Consider the following 24,631-nt stretch of genomic DNA (forward strand, 5'->3'; position numbering starts at 1 on the left):
TTTAAAGGTATATCCATTACAGTCTCCACCCCCTATTCCCTTGTGCCAGGGTTTAACATTGCAATTAACTCCTCCCCGTGTTCTTACCCTGGCTAGCAACAAGGGGTTCTTGCTATAGTAATTCATGTAACATGCAGCTCAAATCCTGGGTGACAATAATTTAAAGGTATTTTTATTACAATCTCCACCCATGGTCCCTTTGGACCAGACCATTTGGTGTAATGTTGCAATGAGCTCCTCTCCTTGCCCCTGCTCCATCTTGGACTTGTCCACAGACTGTAGTCCCTTAGGATTTTACCTGCTCTAAGTGGAGCCTTATCTATGTGCTACAGTCTCGTCAGGGGTATATATGTGCTGCAACATAGACATAATCACGGCCATAGGTGCTTTGCGATGTACCTGCTCCGGCGTGGAGGTATCCACAGCCACAGATGCTTAGGGCTCTTCTCCCATGTGAAGGTTGCACTCCCATCAACTTGAGTTCACGCTGAAGTTCCTGCATGTCCAGTATAGGCATCACAAAAGTACCAGCAATGGTCTGGACATCTGGCATCCTGGGTGCTTTGCCACTGCTGATATCAAAATGTTCCTAGGCAGGGCAGAGTAAGATGATCAGCAGTTCGGCAAGCAGTGAAACCAAAGAGCAGCCACTAATGAGCACTAGGCTTCAGTGTACAGTAAGGCAATCAAGCCCCGTGGCAAGCCCAGAAGCCAGCCAATGAATAGCTAAACAGCACTAACAGCTATAAATTCAATCTAGCACATTCAAATCAAATCTGTCATCATCTCAAACCCTTCCAGCCCTACACTGGGCATCAGAAAGGACTGTTGTGGTTTAACCCCAGCTGGCAACTAAGCACCACACAGCTTCTTGCTCACTCCCCCTGCAGCGAGTGAGCAAATCAGAAGAGTAAAAGTGAGAAAACTCGTGAGTTGAGGTAAAGGCACTAAAACAGGTAAAGTGAAAGCCACACAAACAAGCAAAGCAAACCAAGGAATTCCTTCACCACTTCCCATAGTCAGACAGGTGTTCAGCCATCCCCACGAAAGCGGGGCTCCTTCACACATAATGGTGACTTGGGAAGACAAACACCATCACTCTGAGTGTCCCCCCTTGCTTCTTCTTTGCCCAGCTTTATGTGCTGAGCATGACACAGTATGGTATAGAATATCCCTTGGGTCAGTTGGGGTTAGCTGTCCCAGCTGTGTCATCTCCCAACTTCTTGTGCATCCCCAGCCCCCTCACTGGTGGAGTGGCGTGAGAGGCAGAAAAAGGCTTGACTCAGTGTAAGCACTGATCAGCAATAACTAAAAGATCTCTATATCACAGCAGTGTTTCTAGCACAATCCCAAACATGGTCCCATACTAACTACTATGAAGAAAATTAACCCTATCCTAGCTGAAACCAGCACAATGTTAGACAAATCCACTTGGAAGTATGTATGTGCAGCATATTTATCACCTAAATTAACCACACTAGTTGAAGAATGGTGTTTTTCTGCTTTCAGTGTCGGGTATCAACCCCCCCCCCCACCCCGCAATTTACTGGAACATAGAGAATCTAGCTACAGATTTATGCTGTATTGCAAACTTTTTCTGTGTGTTTTCTCAATGACTCTACTTTTCATAATTGTTAATTGCCTCTCCTAAAGTTAGGAATGAATCCTGCACAGATCTGCCTGGTTTTCATTGCAGGCATATCATTGGCTAACTCTGTGGCACTACCAAGAAGGGCGAAGTGACAAGTACACATTAATCATAGTAGGTTTGTGGTCTGTTGAAGCCCACAGACATAAAAAGGGTTTAGAAATGAAAATATTGCTTAGTATGACAAAAATATCTTCAGGATAGGTTCCTCATTGGGAAGACTGGTGGTACATAGGAACTGTGCACTTCACAGTGGGCATGTCATCCTGAAATTGCCCAAGTCCCCACTTTCACATCCCAGGTCAGGGAGGAGAAGAAATGCTTTTTTTCTAGTGGTATTTATAACTCATTTTGGACTGTAGCATCAAGTTATGTTCTTATGTCACTGATTGCTGCCATTTTAATTTAAAATGTAAGAACATTTCCCTTAAAAAAACTTCATTGTTAAGTTGACTCTGAGGGTGTTCTCTATCAGTTCTGTAGCATCTGAATTGAGAACATTCTCACCTTCATCTCTGGCTGTATTTCCAGTGAAAAAATTTGTCCATTGGCCTGAGAACATATGCAGATTGTAATATAGCTACTACCTTGTACTTAAGTGCCTTTAAATTATGCTCTGTGTGTTTGCTTTGTGCTGCATCCACAGCTGTGGCTAAATGTGGGCAGCAATGCTGAGCAGAGGATGGACCAAGCTTGGGGAATTAAACCCTTGCAGATAAGCAGGTCTAAAGTAGAAGGAAACAAAACTGAAAAGAACACTGGCTCTCTTGATTTCCTTGCGGTACTTACATGGGTTAATCTAATCTCTTAATGTGACACTACTGTTGTCAAAAGCAGAGAGGAAACATTAATGTTGTGTGTCTGTTGTAAGCACTGTTGTGATGCTACTGACTCTGTGCTGGATCAGGGAAAAGCATTTCTTCCAAGTAATGCACTTCAGAGTGTGGCTAAAATAAAATGAACAACCAGTTGCTACAATTCCCACAAACAGCTGTGAAAAGTTAACTGGAGCTCTGCTTAAAAACCTGTATAACACATGAACAGCTCATGATTTGCAGATCCCAATAATCTTCTCTTTGCATGCACAAGAACTCCTCTGACTAGCATGCTTGGAGAGAGCAAAGGGCAATTTATTTTATGTATCACTCGACTGATTTTCTGGCACACTGTTTGGTGGGGGAGAATAGCTTCCAGAAATGTGGTCCTCTTTGTGTTGGGCAGCAATTTGAGGATGTGGTAGAAAGGAGCCTGGGGAAATGGGGACAGATGAACTGTAAATAGCTTTTTTTTTTTTTTCTCCTATGTGGATGCATTGGAAAAGGCCATGGAAATGGCCCCATCTGCTTTTGTTTTCTTTCCAAACAGAATACTAGTGGACAAACCCAGCGCTATGTTTTCCCACTGAAACAATAATTTAACTAGCATCTTTTTCTATTTATAACAGATCTTTTATCTGACTTTATCAGGAATTTATCAAACCTCTAATATGGAAAACTTGGCAATTACAATATTTTTCCCCCCTAGAAGTCCTCCTGAGCCTCTGAAGCTCAAGATGCTCTTAGATGGGAAAGGTAAGATTTTGCAGGAGCTGTAACTTTTTTAAAAAGTAACACTTTTCCTTTTTATACAGTGGGAAGAAATTGGTGAGGTGGATGAAAACTACGCTCCGATACACACATACCAAGTATGCAAAGTAATGGAACAAAATCAGAACAACTGGCTTCTGACCAGCTGGATCTCTAATGAAGGGGCATCCCGCATCTTCATTGAGCTGAAATTCACCCTGAGGGACTGTAACAGCCTTCCAGGAGGACTTGGGACTTGCAAAGAGACTTTTAACATGTATTACTTCGAATCAGATGATGAAGATGGGAGGAACATCAAAGAAAACCAGTACATCAAGATTGATACTATTGCTGCTGATGAGAGTTTCACAGAGTTAGACCTTGGCGATAGAGTTATGAAGCTAAACACAGAGGTGCGAGATGTTGGGCCCTTAACAAAAAAAGGATTTTACCTCGCTTTCCAGGATGTGGGTGCCTGCATTGCCCTGGTCTCTGTGCGCGTGTACTACAAGAAGTGCCCATCAGTAATCCGCAACCTGGCCCGCTTTCCTGACACCATTACAGGTGCGGATTCCTCACAGCTCCTGGAGGTGTCAGGTGTCTGCATCAACCACTCAGTGACTGAGGAGGCACCAAAGATGCACTGCAGTGCTGAGGGGGAATGGCTGGTGCCCATCGGGAAGTGCCTGTGCAAGGCAGGGTACGAGGAGAAGAACAACACCTGCCAAGGTAAGAGTTTGCAGGGAGGGTGCCTTGCTGAGCTTCCAAGGTGATGTGCTGTCTTGGCTTCCTTCTCTTGCATGTTTTTCGTGCGTGGTTGAGTTGATAGTCAGGTTCTCACTTCTGCTGAGGTCCTTCAAATAACTGTTACAGCATGGACACAGAGGCCTTGGCTGGATGTAGTGGCACATGACACCTATGTACAGGTCCTTCTGGTGCTTACAGGGCTGTGAACAAGGAGAATCTGGTATTCTAGTTTTATCTTTGGAGCACTCTACATGGGTCCACGTGGCAATTGTAATCTTACCTGTTATTTTAAGGTTTATGTTACTTTTCCTCAATATCAGGGTTTCCTTATGAATTTTAGAAGCTTTGTTTCTTATTTTCCGTGCTATACCAGGGAATATACAAAATTAATCTCCCTATGCAAGATGCATTTTGGTTTTGTATTTGAAGGAGTATGTTTTCCTCTCTTTATCACTTGGGGGGGGGCTGGGAGGGTGTGGTGGTACTTGATATGCTGTGAGTTGGTTGATTTTCCTCTCTGGTAAATAATTTAATACAAAGCTGCTCAGCTGTTCAGAGTTAAACCTAAAGCTGCACTGGTAAAAATGCTTTCTTATGTGCTGAAGTTTTTCACACAAGTAGCTGGCTGAGGTTCACAAGTTGCTGGTCAACATAGGCCTCCTGAATCATCAGAGGCCTTGTGGAAGAGAATTAGGGTATCTCAAGCTCAAGACTTAAAAAAGAATACTCCTAAAGAACAACAATATACTCTGAGTGTATAATCTCATTTTATCATTTTATGGTTTGCTGTATTACATGCTTGTTTATAAATTTCGCCCTTCCATTTTAAATACATAACAGGTAGCCTAAAACTGATTTGGTTGTAGAAGAGAAGAGTAAACAAAAAAGATTTCAGTACAGTTTGTTTTTTGCGAAAGTATTGTATCTCAGTTATCAGTTCCATCTTCATTGCCTTGTACTTGCAGCTGCTTAGTTAGAGATAGATAGTTATAGATGCTGTGGGGAAGGCAGAGGGATTCCTCTTCAACTAAAATCTGTGTTGCGTTTTCTCTTCACCTCACTCCAGACACTCATTAGTGTTTGTAGAGCGGTGCAAAGAATAGATCAGTGCATACCCAAAGCAAACAGTGGCCTTGATCCTTTAGTCCTCGGTCACATGCTTGCGCCCCTGAAGATTATGTAGTTCAAGTCTCTTCAAGCATTGACTTGAAAAGAAAATGTAGATGTGTTTGTGTTGGAGAAATCCCTAGTAAACAGCATGTGGAGTGACGTTTTTCTACAGATGTAGTCAATACAGCAAAATCTGTCTTGGTTTTGTTTTTCCTGTCCCAATAAAGATATTTCTCCTTTTTAAGGGGGAAGAAGAGACTGACTTGATGTTTGATACTGTACAAGGGGGGAGCTAAAATCAACATCATCCCAAGTTGAGGAAATATAGACTGTCACAGATGAGTGGTGTGGGTCAATAGATCGGCAAGGTTTTCCCTAATTATGGCTGAAAAATACCATGTCACAAAATAACATGCACTGGTTTGGTGCTTTGTCTACATACTGACATCAGTCCACCTGTAAGAATTTTTGGAATAAAGGAGTACATCCGTGAGTCACCATCAAATCCAGCATGAGATCTCTCAAAGTGCTCTTAAAGATCTCAAAAACAAACAACACACCATTAAAAAAAGAAAAAAGCTACGGATTAAACTAGAAACCTCATACTATCTTTGAAGAACATACTGTGCCTGTAGAGTGGTTGGATCTCTAGTAGTGTTGAGATAGCAGTCTGGGGTGTTCTTTCAGATGATCTTAGTGATTAGGTTCTGCTTTCTGTTTTGGGACATGTGGGTTTTTTTATTTTTCTTACTCAATTGAGAGGACAGTGTCTGGCCTTGCAATTTATGACTGTATTGGGTAGGCCTGTGATCATAATTAGGAAGCATAAAGATGTGTGGAATTGTACCCTTGCCTTGTCCCTAAAGCATATCCACGTAAACCACTCTTCTGCTTCATCTACAGCCTGCACTCTTGACAGGAGTTCATCACTTTAATTGTTCTAGATGTGTTAAAGCTCATAATTCTTTTTTGTGGGATAGCCCTAAATTCCATCACCAAATCAATGGGACTTGAGTGCCTCTGGCAAAGTCTGTTCGAGGGCCCCATTTGGATGTCCTATGTTTAACCCAGGTCATCTTGCCAAGCATTCCCTGCTGGTTGGCTCTGAGATGCTCAGTCGATAGGAGACATTCAGCCTTAGGCCATTCAGGAGGTCTGTGTTCAGCATGTATGGAGTTCATGCTGATACTCTGTGTGACTAAAATGCTTTCTGGCTTGGTTATTTTTATATTGACAAGAATAAGAATTTTTTTCTGGGACAGTAAAGTTGAACTTTGCAGCCTAAAAGCAGAAGAAGTAGCTCTAAGAAAGGTCCTATGTGTTTGTAAATGCTACCTTTTTTTTCTTTGCACAGTCTGACTGATGTTAAGGAAATGCACTACATGCTTCTGGCTGCCATAATGATGGTCCTGGCACTCTGTGGTGTAGCTTTGACAAAAACCTAAATAACTTCTGACCTTTGGTTTGTAAATCACTTGGGTGCATCTTGCAGGTTCTCCCTGTTTGCTTTTCACTTAGACAGAAGCAGATTATTAGTGACCATGCTTTGGGAAACATTTTCAACCCAGAAGAGCCTGGCTTTGTTTATTAAAATTTCTTCTGCAAAGATGACATTTTCTAATCTCTAGTGTCACATCTGGACAGAGCAGACTACACTCTTTTATTAGAGGTGATGTAAACCCCAGTCATCCTCACAAACATATGGGAACTATTGAAATCCCTTCTGCCTACAAATCATTAATTGGCAACGATGTTCTGAATTCATCATCTTGTCAGCAGGTTTCCTGTTTGAAGAAGGCACTGACAGTAACAGCTGAGCAATTTCTCTCACTGGGGACTCTGAGGTTGTAAATATGACATGGTCTAATCTCCTTATATAATGTGCTCACTCTGTCAATTAACATAGGCAGCTAGGTAATAGTTACGGTAAGGAACCCAAACGACTTGAGTCTTTACACCTCCTTTGGCAACATGGCCCATTTATCAGCAACTGCTAGGGACAACTAGAGGTAAATTGTGACTATGCTGGGACATGTTTTTAAAGGAGCAGTGTTAAGGTTCATTATTCACAAGAATAAATTGCTGTACTAGTTAATAAGAGAAATGAAAGCAGTTGCTCTGTGAATTTCTGTGCTGTTTTCCAGAGTGGTGATTTGGTGCCACTAAAGGACTCATGATTATTGGCTCTGCCTCAGTTCAGCTGGTGCTTTCTGAATATATCCTTGAGAAAAATGCCCACTTTCGAGTCTGCTTGGCCAATTTCGAGTCTCCTAATGGTGGTCTCCGCCTTAGCAGAAAGTGCTCAATCAAAGCTGAGGGCCAGATCCTAAAATGCTGTAAAACTTTATGTGGTGCCACTGACATTTCTGCCTTTACCCATTTAGGGGCTTGGCCAAAAAAAATATTATCTGCCCAGTCTATGCTTTCCTTCTTCCTTCACTGGCATAGGTGAGTTTTATTGTAACTTCAGTTTTAGTTGCTTACTATACACAGCAGAGCTCACCACTGAGGTTTGTGTAGGAAACGAAAACTGTGAAAAGGTCACTTTCTGGCACTTCTCTTTGTATTCATTCTCACCTTCAGCCCAGTATGTTTTCAATGAGAAGCAAGAAGTGCTTATATTTTGCCTTTAAAGGCAGTTGAGCCTGTGCTACGGGAAGGGAGGAGATGTTGACATATTAAGCTAATGAGACACAAATACATTTGCAGTGGTGGGGTTCTGCTAATGTCCAGGGAGCTGCAGAATAGTAACTGGAGATGTAATTGATTTGCAGAGACTGATCTTTTTTCAGATGCTTTTAGAGCTGAAGCACAGATTAATTAAATATTTGAGTAAAAATAGGGAGAAAAGAAAAACTTCACAGAATGAGAGCCAAAGTGAAAAGGTGAGTAATGAGTTCAGGAAAGCATAGCACTCTCCTTTCGAAGAATCAGTACAGACTGCCACTTGAAGAGACATCAAAAGGAGTACAGCTGGTTTTAGCTAGCTAGAAGGTATGGTCAAAATTACAGATGTTAGAGGTGAAAAAAATAACAGAGGAAAACTTAGTGATATCTTCCTTCACCCTTGCTGTCTTCTGAGGAAGAACATTGAAAGCGAGAGCTGGAGGAAGGATGGGTTTAGGGTATGGTTTCTGGTTTTAGAAAGGAGTTTCTGCCAGAGGAAACACTTGGATTATTTTTTTTCCAAAACAGCTCTAGAATATTCAAGCTCTTCTATTGTCTTAAATATTGATGCTTGTTTGATTATTCTTCCCTGAATCAACTTTGCTGAACATACCTCACTGCATTTACAAAACCATATTTATTTTTTCTGATTTTTCATTACTTATGATGTGATTCAGCTGAGCACTTGCCAAGAGAAATGAGTTTCTTACAGATAACAAAGGCTGCAGAAAAACGTTGTGTTCACAGGTCTTTTATTCTGGACATAATTAAAACTAATTTACATAGGTAGCTAGCTTACATAGATCAGAAGTTTACATGCTGAATCAGTTCTCAGATGATTTTGTTGCTGGTTTATTGGGGGTGAAGCAGAGCTACTCTTCTTCCTCCAAAAGCAATGCAATCAGTGCAGATGTTTGAAAGCACTTTCCCAGAGCAGTGATTGCATCCCTGTTGATCAGCTATTAGAAGGATAGTCAGAGGCAATTGTTTATTTGCAGCTGTGCAGGAGTAAGCAGGCAGAGGTAGTGACTCTCAGCTGGTAGGTAGCAGAAGGCACCATCTGTGGAGGGTTGGGAGGCAACTGAAGGCTAGCAAAGGTGGTGATGGTAGAGCCACACTTGATGACTGTCATGTTTCTGAGTCTGCACAGCAGCTAACCCGGAGGCCCAACTTGTGAATGAAACACATAGCTGATACCACAATGAAAAAAATCCTGTATTTTTTTTTAACAAATTCATGGTGTGATTTCCTCAGGTGACAGAGCAGCTCAGCCGTTGCCTTCCCTATCTTCTTATTTCTTGGAAATGTGCTGCTACACAGGTAACCTTATTTTGGAACTTGGGCTTTTGCTCTAAAGCAACCAGTGTTTCTGGTTTTGTATCTGATGTAGACACAGGAGGGGGGCAACTTTTCTTCAGTCCACTCCGCAGCATGCTTGCCTACCTCTCCACCTCAAGTTGACTGAGTTCTTGCTCTGAACTCCTTGTTATGTATGCTAGAAAGGCAGCATACTGCTAAATCCTGCCTGTCTTGTGGGAGACTTCCCAGCTGGGACTCAGGTGAATAAGGCAAGTGTGCTTTTACCTTTGTAGTAGAGTGGAAACCAAACAGAGTCCAGGGATAAAAAAATAAAAATCTCTTCTTAATTGTTCTACTGGGAGGTGATTACATGGCAAGGAAAACATTGATGGAAATATTCAGTATATGGAGAATACTGAATTTGGAAATACAGTTGCCCCTCCAGGGAGTTCTTTGCCCATCATTCATACTTCTCTTGCATTTTTCTGATTAAAACCAAATTGGCTGGGAGTATAGCATGGTAGGTGTTTATATAATTATGAGCTGAAGTGCCTTGTTAATTTTAATTAAGCACAAAAGCAGCCAGTGTCAGAATAGCTGAGTTTTTGGCCACACAGTGTGTATTTTCTTTTCAAATGCAAAGAAAGTCACTCGAATGCTACATTTCAGCAAAATGGAATTGTCACTGGAGGGGGAATGGGTTTTATTCTGTAGAGAGATATGTGCATGTATGTATTTTGTGTTTTGTTCTGCAGCTGAAATAATTAACAAGAGCAGGGAAATGTTTTCTGTGGGTCAAAACTGTATTGCAATGGGACTGATTAAATATTACTCTGTTTTGTTTTACATGTGTATATTTGCCTTCATTATAGGAGGCAGTGTCCATGTATGTGCAATACATCATGCTTTGCTAATGAGCTGTACTTTCTCCACTACCCTGTATGCTTGTAACCCCAATGACTCTGAAGATCTTTCCTCATTCTGCAGTGGTGCTTTTAGACCATTGCTTTGACCAACTTAACCTTACTGTTCTTTGCAGTGTGGCTGCTGTGCAGTCACCTTCCAGAAGGGCAGTTAAGGAGTACTTTATTCCCCTCATAAAGTATAGATTGAGCAGTTAAAAAAAAATAAGGTTTGGAAATGTCTCCAAAAGTGTAAACTGTGAAGGTCATGTTTGCTTCCTAACCATAGGATATTTTGGCGGAAATCTTAGGGTATACTTTTTAGTTCAGTCCTAGATAACTAAGTAATATGAACTTGAATAAAAAAAAAAAAAAAGCTGCCTTTGGTTTTACCATTGGAAGCTTAGGAAATTTGTTAAAATATAGAATGGGAGAGGTGTTGCAGGAGGAAAGGGAGTGTTAGCCATGCTGCTAGGTTCCTTTGATTGCCACATTCAACTTTGAATTGCTTGGAAACAGCTTACTTATTAATTGTGGGTTTTAGAAACAATTAAGGACTCTGGAGAAATACTAAGGATAAAATACGTGAACGCTGTTTGGCAATGCAGTGAATTTAATTGCCTTGATTTAAGATATGGCTGTCCCCAGCTGCCCACTCTGTCCCATTGCTGGAAGTTGCCGCGGGCTCTGCAGAGCTGGATGGTCTGCCCATGAGCTGATGTGACCAATGGAGAGCTTGTCTTGGTGCCCTAGCCTGAGGGCATGCTCCCTGGATGGTGGTGATCTTTAGCAGAAGGGTAACTGCAACCTCTCGAACTGCCAAAGGTCTGCTAGAGCTCATTTGTCAGAGCCCTCATTCCACCTAATTTATATGAGGTATTAAAATGAAGTGGTACTATTGTTTTGCTCATAATTTGGGTTTTCGGTTTTGTGTTTCTCATTTAGAAACACTTAGCAGTAGTTAATGATGTGTTGACATTTCAATAATAAGCTTTTCTCTCTGCATGCTTTATATCTTGACCATTTTAACTTTCTGTGGCTTAACATTGAGGTTGAAATCCAGGCTCCACAACAGGAGGCTACATGCCTTGTATGAATAGATTCACAGCTTACTTTTTATTTTATTTCTTTAACTGTGTAAACTTGTATCCCATATAAGGTAAGTGTTCAGTAGACTGAAGTTAGAGGAAAACAATTGCAACACATATGTCTGTAGAAAGAGGTGAAGCTGCTCTTCATGTCAGAAGAGATGCCCATCTATTTTGCTGGAAGATTGCTCATTTTCTCTCGCTGAAGAAGTTAATCTAGTACAGACTCAATTGTATGTACAAACAACAGAGAGATGAGATTGTATTGAGCATGGTACTGATGTGCTTCCATTTTTGATTTCCCTCAGGGTGGTTATGAGGTTGTTAATACTGGAGCAGACTCAGAGAGTGAGGCTAGGTGTTATAGAAACCCCAAATAGTATATCCAAAACAGATTAAAGAAAAAAAGATGAAAGAGACAATGTGAGGCTTGGGGATGTCCCTTATTGCTTTCATATGCCTGTCTTATCTTTATAAATTTATGTCCTTAAAAATGAATAGCTGAAGTTTGAAAAACTGGGATTTAAGATGACAACTTTCTTCGCACTGTAAATGACAGTCAATAAATTTAAGGTCAAGGAAAATTCCACCTCTTTCCCCAGAAAATTCAGGCTCTAAGAGCTGCAGATCAGTGGCATTATCAGAACAGGTCCACTGGCTGGGAGGGTGAGACAAGACTGTCCCTGCCAGCGTGCCTCCCCATGCTGTCTCCAGTTATATTGCTGGAAGCAGGGTGGGTGGGAGAGGATATGCATCAGCAGATCATCTTTGTCTGCATCTTCAGCCTGGCATCCTTGTACAGTCCCCTGTGGTAGTGACGGTGGAGGAATCAGTTCCCCTGACAAGTTTGCCTGACCAGTGTGGCACTGGAGGTAGTGCCAGCTTGGGTTGTGACCCATTCTGGCAGTGAGATGTGGAGGTATATCGTGATCCAAGTCCTCATGGTAGACCTTAAGTGGCTTGTGAGTAGTTTTGCTAGCACTTCAGATGTGAGTGTTTCTGTGTGAGGAAAGAAGTAGTTAATACAGACTATTAAAACCATTCCTAGGTCATACAAAGGGCTCTTCTCTGTTGGATCTTGAAGAACCTACTTTATGAAGTAGGTCACAGTCACTACTCCCCATTTTACAAATGACAACCGTGGGCCAGAGACTGAGTTGTTCCATGCCAGCCAGAGGCTGGAGCCTGAACCAGGGCTCTGGAAGGCAGTGGTGTATTTAATCTCATGTGCTTTTTTATGGTCTTAGACTAACCTAAAATCCTGCTAAGATCATTCAGCTCCAGGTGGATTCATTGGGAAGTAACAACAAACTTACCGTTCATTCCTCTAGAGCTGGAATTCGAACAGTTTTCATTGCAAAAGGCTTGCTTTTGGACCTCAGTTAGATACCTCCCTTCAAAAAAAATGCTTGGCCTGAGGGTACTTTTTCTGCGAAAGACTTGGGAAAGCTGTATGAGGAGCAGCTGAGGTCACTTGGTCTGTTCAGCTTGGAGGAGACTGAGAGGAGACCTCATTGAAGTCTACAAATTCCTTGTGAGCAGAAGAGGAGGGGCAGGCACTGATCTCTTCTCTGTGGTAACCACTGACAGGACCCAAGGGAATGGCCTGAAGTTGTGTCAGGGGAGGTTTAGGTTGAATATTAGAAAAAGGTTCTTCACCCAGAGGGTGGTTGGGAGCTAGAACGGGCTTCGCAGGGAAGTGATCATAGCACCAAGCCTGAAAGAGTTGGATGATGCTCTCAGGCACATAGTGTGACTCTTGGGGATGGTCCTGTGCAGGCCTAATAATTGAACTGGATGATCCTTGTGGGTCCCTTCTAACTCAGCATATTCTGTGATTTTGTGGAGGCTCTGTGTAGTGTGGAAGCTGTGCTGAGGAGTGCCTCTCTGCCCAAAGGTACTTTTTATTGCCAAAGCCTCAGTGTTATTGAGTACCAGACTCTCTGTATATATATAAAAAAGCATCCCCTGCTCCAGCAGACTCTCCAGTCCCTCTGCATGTGTGTGACTATTATTACTTGAATAAAGCAAGCCTGCCTAGAGAGCCAACATGATCTTTGTTGAAGTCCAGAATCACGGTTACCATCCACCAAGTGAAATGGCTGCCTCCTGTGTGGTCCTAAGAGTCTCTCTGGTACAGTACTAGTTCAAAAAATAATGCATTAGAGATCCTACACTGAATTGGACAATCGGTCATCCCATTGCAATGGTGATAGAGGTCACAGCGTTGCTTTCAAAAGCTGCCTGGAAAGGAGTCTTTTTAATTACTTTAGAGCATGGGAAATGTGCTAATTTGTAATTCAGTGGAAGCAACCTGCAGGTTGAAGCTTCCCAGCTCTAAGCTGCTTTGCAGATAGCCTGCAACCCAGGCAGTAACAGAGCTAGGACCGTGGACTTCATTACTGCTGGGGCTTGGTGAAGGTTCAGGAGGCATTAGCAATGTTGGAATCTTGGGACAGGAGCCAGTGTTTTATTAGTATAAATCCAAGGCAATTGGGCATGTTAATTACTGGAAGAAATTCACAGCAGGGAGGAAGAGGTTCAGGATGATGGGGAGATGCCATGGATAATTGCCAAGGTCCACAGATGCCCTGTGACCCTGTGCTGGTGAGATTTCCTGCATTGCAATGGTTGACTTGCAGCAGATTGAGTATTATCATTCCAGGCTGAAATGTCTAAAGCAAAGTGCCTGCAGAGGGAATTCGAGGTAAAAATGGCTTAAGGCTCACAGAGTACTGTGGCAAAACCAGTCATGGGACCCTCCAGTACCAAGTCAGATGGTGGTCAGGGCTTTTGTATGCATATAGTTGTGCTCATAAGGGGTAAGCATACAGGTGATGGAATTTCAGTCTTCCTGTCCTACCTGATTTTGGGTCTGCTTTTTGCCCGAGCACTTGATGCTCTTTCACTGCCAGAGGAGGGTGATCAGCAAGAAACTCTTTCTAGAAATGAAATGCATGGAAATGGGTACAAACCACTGAAGAAAGAGGCAGGTGTCTGTCTTGCAAAATAATCTTTCCCTCTCTGCCTACCTGAAGTCCTCAGTCAGACTCAGATAAAAGCTTTTCTCCCCCCCCTGGGAAAAAGGCTGGCCTGTATTATTTATTTATTTGTAAAACCTTTTTTTTTTTTTTTAGAAGAGCTTTTACATTATTTTTCTTTGCTCTCACAGTTCAAGCATGATTTAATATGTCAAAACTAGTTTGCTTAGCTGACCTTGATTGTCTTGCATACTTCCACTAAAACAGGGCAGTCATCCTTCCAGGCATGCTGCTGCCCAGACAAATGAAGTGTCACAGCAGCTAGGACCTGCTCTTGTGTTGTGACAGCAGTAGCATCCTTCAACAAAGCTGTTAGTGGGGAATTTAGATGGGGGTAATGCCTACAGATATGGCTTGGGTCAGAGTAGTGTGGGCCCACACAGGCAGATGCGGAGACAAGCTTATGCTCAAGAGACTTCATCGATCATTCATGTGCAAAAGCATTTTGGTCCAGATTGAGAGTCTAGCTAGTACCAGAGAGAGAAAGAAAGCATCCTGTTGATGCCTGCAGTGGCAAGCCTGGCAGAAATAGCACCAAGAGCCCTTGCATCTCATTGTAGGTTTCTTGACAGAAATGAGTTGCAGTGTGATCTTTTGCTTTCTGTAGTCATTGGAGATTTTATCATTGATTTTGGTAGGAGGGAGATGATAATCCTCTGTAATATGTTAACTAAATTATTTCCTGGCTTAGATCTTTGTAAAGTGTTGCACTGACTGCCAACAGAACACAGTCTATAGGAAAGAAATTTATTTCATGATAATCGGTGTAACTCAGATCAAACCTATTTATCAGCAAATGGTCTGATCTTGATCTCCAAACCTCCCAAATATCGGAGTCTGTGGCATTTTGTGCTTGTCTTTTTCTCATCTCATGCAGGGGCACACAGGCTAAAGTTCATCCACCTGTTTCCACGCTGTGCTCCATAGAAAGGAGTAGGGAACAAGTTTTGAGTCACTTCTCACTCTAATTAGTTTAAAATAGCATAGCAATCCTATGAGCCTGCTTGCAGAACTTGGTGCATCATAGCAACTCTCTTTCCTAAGCTACTGCTGTGATGTTGTGCGCTCAACTGAGCAAGAGCTCTGCACATGGCATCCTCGTCATTGATGTCTTTGGACTCTCGTCTCCTGGATGCATCAGGAACACAATACTCAGCAGTCAGGTCAGACGTCTCCTGGTGCATTTTTGCTGGTATGCTACATGGGGTGTGGGGGATGGCTACCAGCTGGGAATCTAGTGCTCGGGGACAAGTGAATTGATTGTATGAGTCTGTTATTGACTGAGCTCTGAGCATGGCTAATGGCATTGACAAGAGCTGTGTCATTCTGATGGTAAAGGCAGTGGGTCACGCACTGTTAGCGTGTTAAGTGCCCTGGTATATGGAGGGGCAGTGCCCCTGCCAGATCATGCCCTTCCAAAATATTGTGGGACTGTTTGGTTTGGTGGCCTCCTTAAAATTCCCAGAGCAGAATGGTGCTTGGAGAGAGCCAAAAAGTCTTTTTTCCTGTTTGGTTGGTTGCTTTGGGTTTTTGTTGTTGGTTTGGGTTGGGTTTTTTTTCCCCCTGAATAAAAGACTATGCTAGATCAGAGCTTGGTATGTAAAACACTGGCTAGTGTTGTCTGAAAACTGGATTCCATTACTGTAAACTGACATAAAAGATACCTGTGCATGCCTTCTGTGTCTTCAGTCATGCCTGTATGTGCAAGTTATTTTGCTGTACTTTGTGGACACTGTGCACACAACTAACAGCACAATGCCTCTAATGTGGCATGTGTGTTTAATACCATGTGTAGCTTTGGGCTAACAGGAAAATAAATATATTACAAGAAAAGCAAGACCAGCCCAAACTAGAGTCAGTGTTTTCAGGTGGAGACCTTTGTTCTTAGGTTGGAGGCATAAAACCATTAAAGTTTCAGTATTCATTTTCAGTGAGCTTACTGTAAGCATTTTGCCACTCTGGCTGGGGAGAAGCAAAAGGCTGTGCAACAGTCACGCTGCAGTTGTATCCGCAGGACATCTAAGTCTGCGTTGTGGGATTTAGTGGGAGGCACGTTGTTATTGCCTGCACGCTGCTGGCAGATGGGTGAGGGCCCATAGAACATTTCTGGTTGTGGAGTCCCCTTCAGTGTTTTGTGCTGTGTACAAGCATGCACAGAGTGTGGGCTGTGAATACAGAAAAACAAAAATACTCTTCCTGAAAGTTTATTGAGCAAAGGCTTCTGGTTTAACAAATTCAAATTTTACATGTTCCAAAGACTGATTTCCAGATGCCATTGGGAAGAGTGTCAGGCCACATTCAGATTAGCCTTACTGTTCCATAATATCTTGCTGGAGTACAAGGTTAATTAGTACCATAGGCAATATGCATTATTCATCACAGCAATCAGCCTTTTCTTCTGTTGGTCTGTTGTATGCAGCAAATGTTTTCCCTTCCAATAACAAATTCTTGATATATTGTTTTCAAATTTAATCCTGCCAAATCATATTTGTGATGTATAAATTATCTGGGCATTCTGATACTGATGGAAAACATTTCAGGTGTCAAAAGGACTTTAATTTTAGTGTATAACTCTTGGCCTGCTTGGGCATAGGCCTGCAGGACCATGGGATATACAAGATGATTTTATTAATGCCCATCTTCAAGCTGACCCAAACTGGAAATAGCACTGGTGACATGCATACTGCACTGGTTTATACCAGTAGTGTTTTCAGTGCTAATTATCAGCAGTATCTCAATGCAGGCGTGAAGTGCTGAAGTCGTGTTGCTGCTGTGGCACTGTGGTTGCTTGCAATACCTCAGCACAGGTCTCAGGCATCTCCATTCCAACCCTGAGGTTTGTGGCAGGAGAAGGCTCTTTCTAGCAGGGCTCCTTCAAGCATAAGGGCTAAATATGGGGTGCCTTTGGCTACTTTCCAGTGCCAGAGTCCCCACCCTGCACCAGGATACCATGTGGGCCACAGCTGCGAGCAGGGGAGATGCTTACTGACTCGTTTGCACAAGGTCCAGTGAGCTGAGGCTTTCACTTACGAGGTCTGTTAGTGGTGCAGAGGGTTTGATCAGTTCAAGAAATCAGCACTGCCTCGTCCTCAGCTGGTATGGAGGAAAACATGGTGATACCTCTCTGCCACCGTGCCTACTTAAAGAATAATATTAGTCTGAAAGATCTCTGGGAGATCTTTCACTGCTGCTTTCAAGCTCTAACATTTCACCCTGGCTGCCTCCTGGAAGAGTTTTCCAGCCTTTTGTCAGCTGTACACACATGTATCAAGTGTGTATGTAGGTATTAGGGGAGAAAACCAATACACAAAGGCTGGGTGGTTTGCTGAAGGTCCCACAAACCAATTTTGATAGAGTCAGGAGGCTCGGGCTTCCTGCTTGTTTCAAAATCATTAGAAATTTCTTTGATCTCTCTTGCTGTCCTGAAAAGGATTTAGGCATGCACTTGCTTTCTAGCAACATAAGATGGTGTAGCCTCTATGCACAGCTGGACATGCCTTGCAAAGTGATGTTGTGCTATCAGTGCCTGGGGGAGTAACTTGCACTGACATGGCTGGAGGATAAATATGGCAGCGTTCTACCTTACACAGCCTGTGGCAACAAATCCTCTGCACTATGCCAGGCAAGGAATGCTTGAGATTCCTTTGTATTAAAATCAGCAAGTTAATTTTTCCGGCAACCCTGACTCACTTCCCTTCTTGTTTTGTATGTGTATTGTTCTTCGCTCCTGACTTTCCCTTTAGGAGGAACCAAGTTTAGGGGACTGCTTTTACTCCTTGCCTCCTTCCGGCTGGCATGGAAAAGGAATTTCAAGGGCACGATTTTTGCAGTCAAGTGCAGGACACAATGTTGGGTTTGTGTCAGATAACAGAAAAAGAACACATGCTTTGAAAGCGAGTATCCTGGTGTGTCAGGGGCTTTCTGGGGCAGTTTGGAAACAGCTTTTCAGCAAGAACAGGCAGATGGATAAATGTCCAAATTACACTTATTTGTCAAACAACTGGCAAATGTCTGTGGTCCTTGATTTAGATCCTGTTGTGATATAAACAAATGAGCAGTCACAGGAATGTAAGGAAGTGATGATGAGTATTATTCCTTTCTCCTAATTATTACCCACAACTTTGAAACAAGTAGCTGAGATTCCTTTCAGGAGACTTCTGCTCTTGCATAAAATTGCATCTGTAGAACAATTTGTATTGCTTCTGGTTAAAACAGAAGTGTAAACACACAATATTTGCTTAGAAGTCAATTATAGGCAGTAGAATAATAAGTAAATTGTACTTAAAATATAATTATGTATATCACCAAAAGTGGAATGGGTTTATCAGCTTAGTCTTTAAGAGTCACATCAATAACTTATGAACTTCAATAAATGTGCAATGCTCATATGCTAGTTTGTTGCACACTGTTATGACATAAAACCAAAGGAATTTAATTATTTTAATCATTCCTGGGGACAAAACCAAAAATTCACAGCATTCAGTGGTGTGTAAATTTAGTGTTGTGTTGTAGATCAGCATGGTTGAAAGTATTGAGAGAAAATCTTCTGTGGATGCTGCATCCATAGGTCTTTGAAATAGCTTGTGGGGGCAAAGCCTAGACTGTGTGACTGATAAATAATAGAAGAGCTTCACTCCCTCTCCTCCCTTCCTCTCCCCTCCCTTTTCTTAGGTTTGAATGACATCAAGCACTACTTGGAAAAAGTGGAGTGGTGTTCAGTCCATACTGGAACAAAGCAAAAGCCATCATTGTTCCAGAGAGAAGTTATATTTCTGTTTTGGAGTAGTTGGTCTATAGGTCTGTGAGTCTGAAGGGAAGAAAAAGCTATTAATTGCTGTGACTCTCTGACATCATAAGTAAAAAAAGAGCCATGAAATTGGAGAGTATGCACTGGGTGGGAAAAAAACCATCATCTTTGGTTTGGCCACATGGATATAACCAGCAACTTGAAAATGTCTCTGTTTCAGATATCCTTAAAAATACAAACAATTCATATACCTGACTGCTGTATCCAGTTTGGGGCACAGCACACCCAGCAACCTACTGAGGTGACATTTGACAGGCATTGTAGATACTCTGTTGTATCTTTTCCTGGTACTTTTATCCCATAAATGTGGGATCCTTCTTAAAGAAGGATGTGGTGCTCATGCTAGGTGAGACTGATGCGTGATTTCCTGAAAATGACCCCATAAACTCAGGTTTATAATCTTTTCTTTTTTTCAGTACTAGATTTTGGATTCTGCTTTGATAATTTATTTTCTGATGGCAGCAAGAAATTAAAGTCTCCTTTAAAAATCACATTTAAAAATGTTTCAAATCTTCATTTCTTGGAGAAAAAATCTGGTCCTACTGTAAATATCTTGTTTATGTTTCATAAAAGGCAATAAGGGAGTGTATGATTTCCTGGGCTTTAAAACAGCAACAACATAATGTTAATAGCACTAACATGTGGCTAACATGGCTTTTCCAAACACAAGGGAGTTTTCAGGTGTTGGTGAAGAAAAAGGGCTGAGCAGTCAGTCTCAGTTATGCTTCTCGTATACTTGCCTTTTTGGGCTGGAATTCCCAGGGCTTTTATCACAATCAAATATCTATTATACCTTGGTGATATCATTGTCTATATTTGGTGATGGGGAAGCAAAACAAAGAAAGGAATTGCCAAAATCATCCATCAGTCAGTGGAAAATCAGGCTTCCCAATCTTGTACCTTACTTTTTAAAGTGCATGTCTTTGCAGATACATGAACTTATTTCTTCTCATTATAAAGTGTAAGCATGTATCTACTATATTTTAGCTGATCTCAAGTGACTTGCTTTCCTGGCAATAGTTTCAGTGATGGGATTTGTAGTTTACAGTTGAGGGGGGTTTTTTTACATATACATAGGCCAGGATTTCAGCTGTAGCTCAGTCGAATACTTTAATACATTTTGTATTGGATGTTCTCACAGTCTACAGGATATTCTCAACAAGGTTAAGAAAACTGGAGACAGGACAACATCATTGATGTATGAGTATTTAATTTCTGATGTTAAGCTGTTGGGGAAATAGGAGATATTTAACATGTTGTAGAAATTACACTACAAAGTACATGGTAATCCTGAGCTATCTGTATCTTCCCTTCCAGACAAGAGTGGATTAAATATTTTGCTCTGTACTGACTTACTAAAAAGGGTAATTTGCAGCCTTTTCTCCTTTGCTGAAGCACCAGATTCTAAATATGTGTTCCAGTGTTTGCTTTAAAATAGTATGCCACTGTGGATGGTGTTTCTACATATTTAATTATCTCTTAAAAAGTGAGTGAAAGTGGATCCATGCCTTACAAAGCAATATGCTTCTGTTTTGTACCCTGTGGCAACAGAACTAGATCTCTTCCTCTCAAGTAAAAATGAAAACAAAAGCTCTTGCAAAATTGCCAGTATACTGTTTAGGCAAAACCACTCAGACTTGCAGCTTCTGCAAGCCAAAACATACAAGTGCAAAATTTCCAATAAATGATTATTAACTAGTGTGTAGAAGTGAAGCCTGCTGTGAGCTTTCAGTCCCTCTAGGTGAACTGTTTTATAATGTAATGCTATCAAGATATTTCATAGTACAGAAAAAGGCAAGGGAATAATAAAATATATGTCCTAGAATTCCCATGTGAGGGTGAGTTCCTTGAATTTGTCAAGCTTGCTGGTGTGCCTCCAGAAATTTTCTCCAAAATGATGACTAGTTCTTTAATTACACTTAGATATAGCTGTGTTTGTTGGTGGTGTTTGAGACTACAGATTGAATTTAGTACTGTAATTGTCATTAATCTGGTGAAATAAAAATGCCGAGTTTTTAATAAGATCTCAATTTAATGTTTTTAAATGCTTTGAAGAGATTTAATGTTAAACCAGCTGATGTAAATCTGCTTGGCTCCTCTGTAATCGTCTCTCTCAAGCATGTACCTCTCTTCAAGGGAACTTGGCTCACACTAATTTCAAAGCTGTTTACTGCCCACATGAATTTGATGGACTCTCACTTTTATTGTTAAAAAGTTGTTAACATCAACTTTTGGTGAGGTGACCAGGAAACTGAAGTAGCAGAGTCTGTATATAGTATTAATTCTCCTGTAATTTTTTTTAGAGTACCACAGAAAACCTCCAGTCTTTCTGTTGTGCTCTAGATGTTTAGAGCCTTTGTGAAGGGGGTGGTAGATTTGAGTCTTACTCTCTTTTGTGCCCTACTTCTGAGGTTTTGGCCCCTGTTCTGGAGGACTTGTCTGTGTAAAAGGGCTGTGCCTTGCTTCTTGATCTCGTCGGCAGGGATGTGTCACTGCCACTACTTGATCTTGCTGGTTGGAAGGCATTGAGAGATGGAGCTTTGTAGCTCCATCAGCCTGGCATATAGAGATTTCACACAGTGCTAAATGAAATAGAAATATACCATTGTTTTCATGATTACAAATGTTTACTCCTAAATAGGCTCCAGTGATTCTTTTTTTCCTGTGGTTTTTTGGTTTTTCCTCTGGTTTTTTTTTACCCAAAGGTACTTCTAATAGCAAGCCATCAAATTGGTATGTTTCAAATGAGGAAGGGAGGATATTGCTTGATCTGTGTTTGAATTTATATATATATATATATATGAAACATGCTGAATTGGCATTCCTTCTTACGGAAATCTTGGTGATTTCTTCATTCAACTTCTATGGACCTGTCATCATTTGTACTGGTGCGGAGTGAGTCCAGCTGAACTCCTTTCCTTACTTAGTTTCCTTGTATGGGAGAGCTGAGAAGACCTTGCCCCAGTGGTCAGGATGGAGCTGCCTGCATGTCAGTGAGTGTGTTTAGCCATCCTAATAGTAAATATTGTAGCTGAGAGGCAGTGTTATTCACAGGGGAGCTGTATCACTGCAGTCACTCAGAGCAACAAAGAGCAGAAACTGTACCAGCCTTGAAGATGAATTGGTGCTGCGGTGATTAAAATGATATACATTTCCCATGTTCCACGTAGGAGTCAGCATTGTTTTCCCTAGGGATTTTTGTCAGTCTGTAAATAAAAGATGCTGACGGTTTCCTTGGGGAGCAGCTTAAGGACTGAGAACATCGTTAACCATTAGATACTCCTCATTAGTCAGTGGCTGACATATAGGGGAAGGCAGATAGGGTGCTGAGCTTCAGCATTTTTCCCCTCCCTGGCTGAGTCACCTCTTCCCTTTCCAGGGCTTGGGTGACCTGCTGTCTAGCTGAGATGGGGGAATACCTGTGGATCAGCCTCCCATAGTGTTTGGGGGTGTGGAGAAGAAAAGGGATCTTGAGGACTCAGTGCTATGTGAAGTTAGAGAAGTGTAACTTCACACAGCAAGGGGCAGGGAGCCTGTGTAATTTGCAAGCATGGGGCTGACAGGGCATGGATGCTCCTGGGTACCCTGGTACAGTTAATGAGCACTGCTGCTTTTCTTCCATCAATATGGCAAACAAGTCAGGGAGAATGAGGAGCAGCTCATGAGCTCAGTAGCTGTCCTGCTCTTTAATTATTACTGTTTTCAAATCCCTTTCAGTATTCACAGCTCAATTTATGTGCTAATTGGCCCTTTTAATCAAATCAAAAGACAGAGACTGCAAAAGTCAGGGAGTGTGTTCTCCTGGCAGTGCCACTGTGTAGCTGTGATAAATTATCTGTTGCAAATGTTCTGTTGCCTTGTGGTGCTTGGCCTCTGATAACCAGCACGTTTTCTGCTGGGTCTGGTGGCCTCCTGTGTGTGAGCTGCTCTAGGAAAGAAAAAAGCTGAAGGGAGAGTAGCTATGAAGTGCTGTGGTGCTGCTGGAGCAGGGGGATGCTGAGGCATAAGAGAGGTGGATGATGTCTCAGGGAGGGTTTCTGCTCTGGGGATGGTGTTAGAGGAGTGGAAACCATGCAGCTCCTCCCCCAGGTGGTGTGTGAAGAACTCAGTGCTGAGTGCACGTTGAAGTGTATTATCCATAGCTCCTTTTAAAGTACAAAAACAGGATTCTTCATTTTCACCACCTCCCTTGGCTTCCTGTGTCCGCCTCCTGCTCCTGTCCCCCTTGAGATCCGAGGTGGAGTGAAAAGCAGCTTCCTCAATGCCTCTGGCTCTTCTCTCTGCTGTCACATACACCACAGCATTTTGCTGGAGCTGCTCAAAATGCAGCTATAATTGTCAAGTACATGACTGCTCTCATTCCCTCCCACTCACCCTCTGGTACCTTGTGCTGGGCTCTGCTTTTCTCTGCAACCCCCCTCACTCATTCCTAGCATTACCACCTCCCCTTTCCCTCCTCCCACCTGCACCTGTGTGTGGGACAAATCTCCTTCTGCACCCCATAGCCCTTCCTACGCTCTTCCAAGGCCTCACCAGTGGTGATGCTTTTCTGTGGTATCCATGTCAGGAAGGGGTTAATGTGCTTGGATGCAGGTTGCCTTCTGCCTTGGGTTTACAGTGTCCCCAGGGTCCCTTGCAAGGACAGGCAGTTTTGTTCTGACATAGCAGTGTGTGCAGGAAGAAAGGAGATGTAACACCCTTCCTGCCGCCAGCAGCATCCCAGACAGCTCGGATGGGTGGAGCTGCAGGACCCAGCATCTGGGCTCCCATTAGCAGTGAGTGAGACTGGAGAAGACTCCAGTCTCCCAGCTGCTGGGGAGGATATGCGTAATGGTATGAGCTTCAGGGGATGATGGAGGAAAGGGACAGCTTGAGTTGGATGAGGGATGGATTATATTATAAAGCATGTGAGTTTGCTTTTCCAGGGCTTTCTCAAAGGCACATGTAAAAGCGAGGAGTGTGGGTGCAATCTGGCCCTTTGGGGATTCCCTGTTCTCTGCTTTTTACAGATGTCGCTTGTAATTTTTCCTGGAATTGAGATGTATCCATTTGTACCTTTGGAAAAGTCAGTCATTTTGGAGGAAGCTCTTTTTGTTGGTTCCTTGACTTCAGGAAATATTACCATGTTGCTTGCAAACTGGTAAGAAATGTTTTACTTACTGGGTGTTCTCCTTCATGTGGTAACCGGTCAGTCTTTGGGGCCAGCCCTTTTAGAGAGAAATCAAACATATACTGTTCATTAATTTATTTTTAATCAGGTCTTCCACATCATCAACAAGAGACGTCCACCTTGAAAGAAACATGCAAACTCTCTTTTCACTCTTTACAGCAATAAAATTGATAAAAGAGCCTTGAAGTAGGAACTATTTTCTTAATTTCTTGGTAAGTTTGTGGAAAGTAAAGGGGAGGTTATCTGATTTGTTAACAGGTCTTGGAAAACTCCCTTGGGAGATGTTGCTGTCCATTACGACTGTGAGTCTGTGCAAAAAGACGAGTATGCAAAAGAAACAGGTGCATCTAGTACATTGAAAACAACAGTCATGATACTGCTTTGAATAATATACTACTGCAGGATCTTGCAGGAGGTGAAGTAAGATATAACATGGGAAAATTAAGAGTGAATGTTGAAAACCAGGAGGTAGCTAGGTGTAATGCATAATTACTTAAAAATATCTTTTAGTTGAGCTTCTCCGTGGGCTTTGATGGATCAGAATTTTCTGGTCTGTTCCTAAAAGCAGTAATTTTCTTTTTTCTTTG

The 24,631-nt window shown here is 42.1% G+C and overlaps 1 protein-coding gene across 10 annotated transcripts in view; it reads left to right on the top strand.

The window, feature by feature from the left end:
• Window positions 1-24,631, top strand: part of EPHA5 (EPH receptor A5) — a 205,644-nt gene that overhangs the window by 41,903 nt on the left and 139,110 nt on the right. For all 10 annotated transcript variants that reach the window (XM_027721662.2, XM_027721667.2, XM_027721664.2 and 7 more), the window contains exon 3: window positions 3,279-3,942. In XM_027721662.2, the coding sequence (XP_027577463.2) occupies window positions 3,279-3,942 (664 nt within the window). The remainder of the gene's footprint in view (window positions 1-3,278; window positions 3,943-24,631) is intronic.

This window comes from Pipra filicauda, unplaced genomic scaffold (assembly GCF_003945595.2).
Source record: "Pipra filicauda isolate LSUMZ 115617 unplaced genomic scaffold, ASM394559v2 scaffold17_size4572894_pilon, whole genome shotgun sequence".
Taxonomy (NCBI): domain Eukaryota; kingdom Metazoa; phylum Chordata; class Aves; order Passeriformes; family Pipridae; genus Pipra; species Pipra filicauda.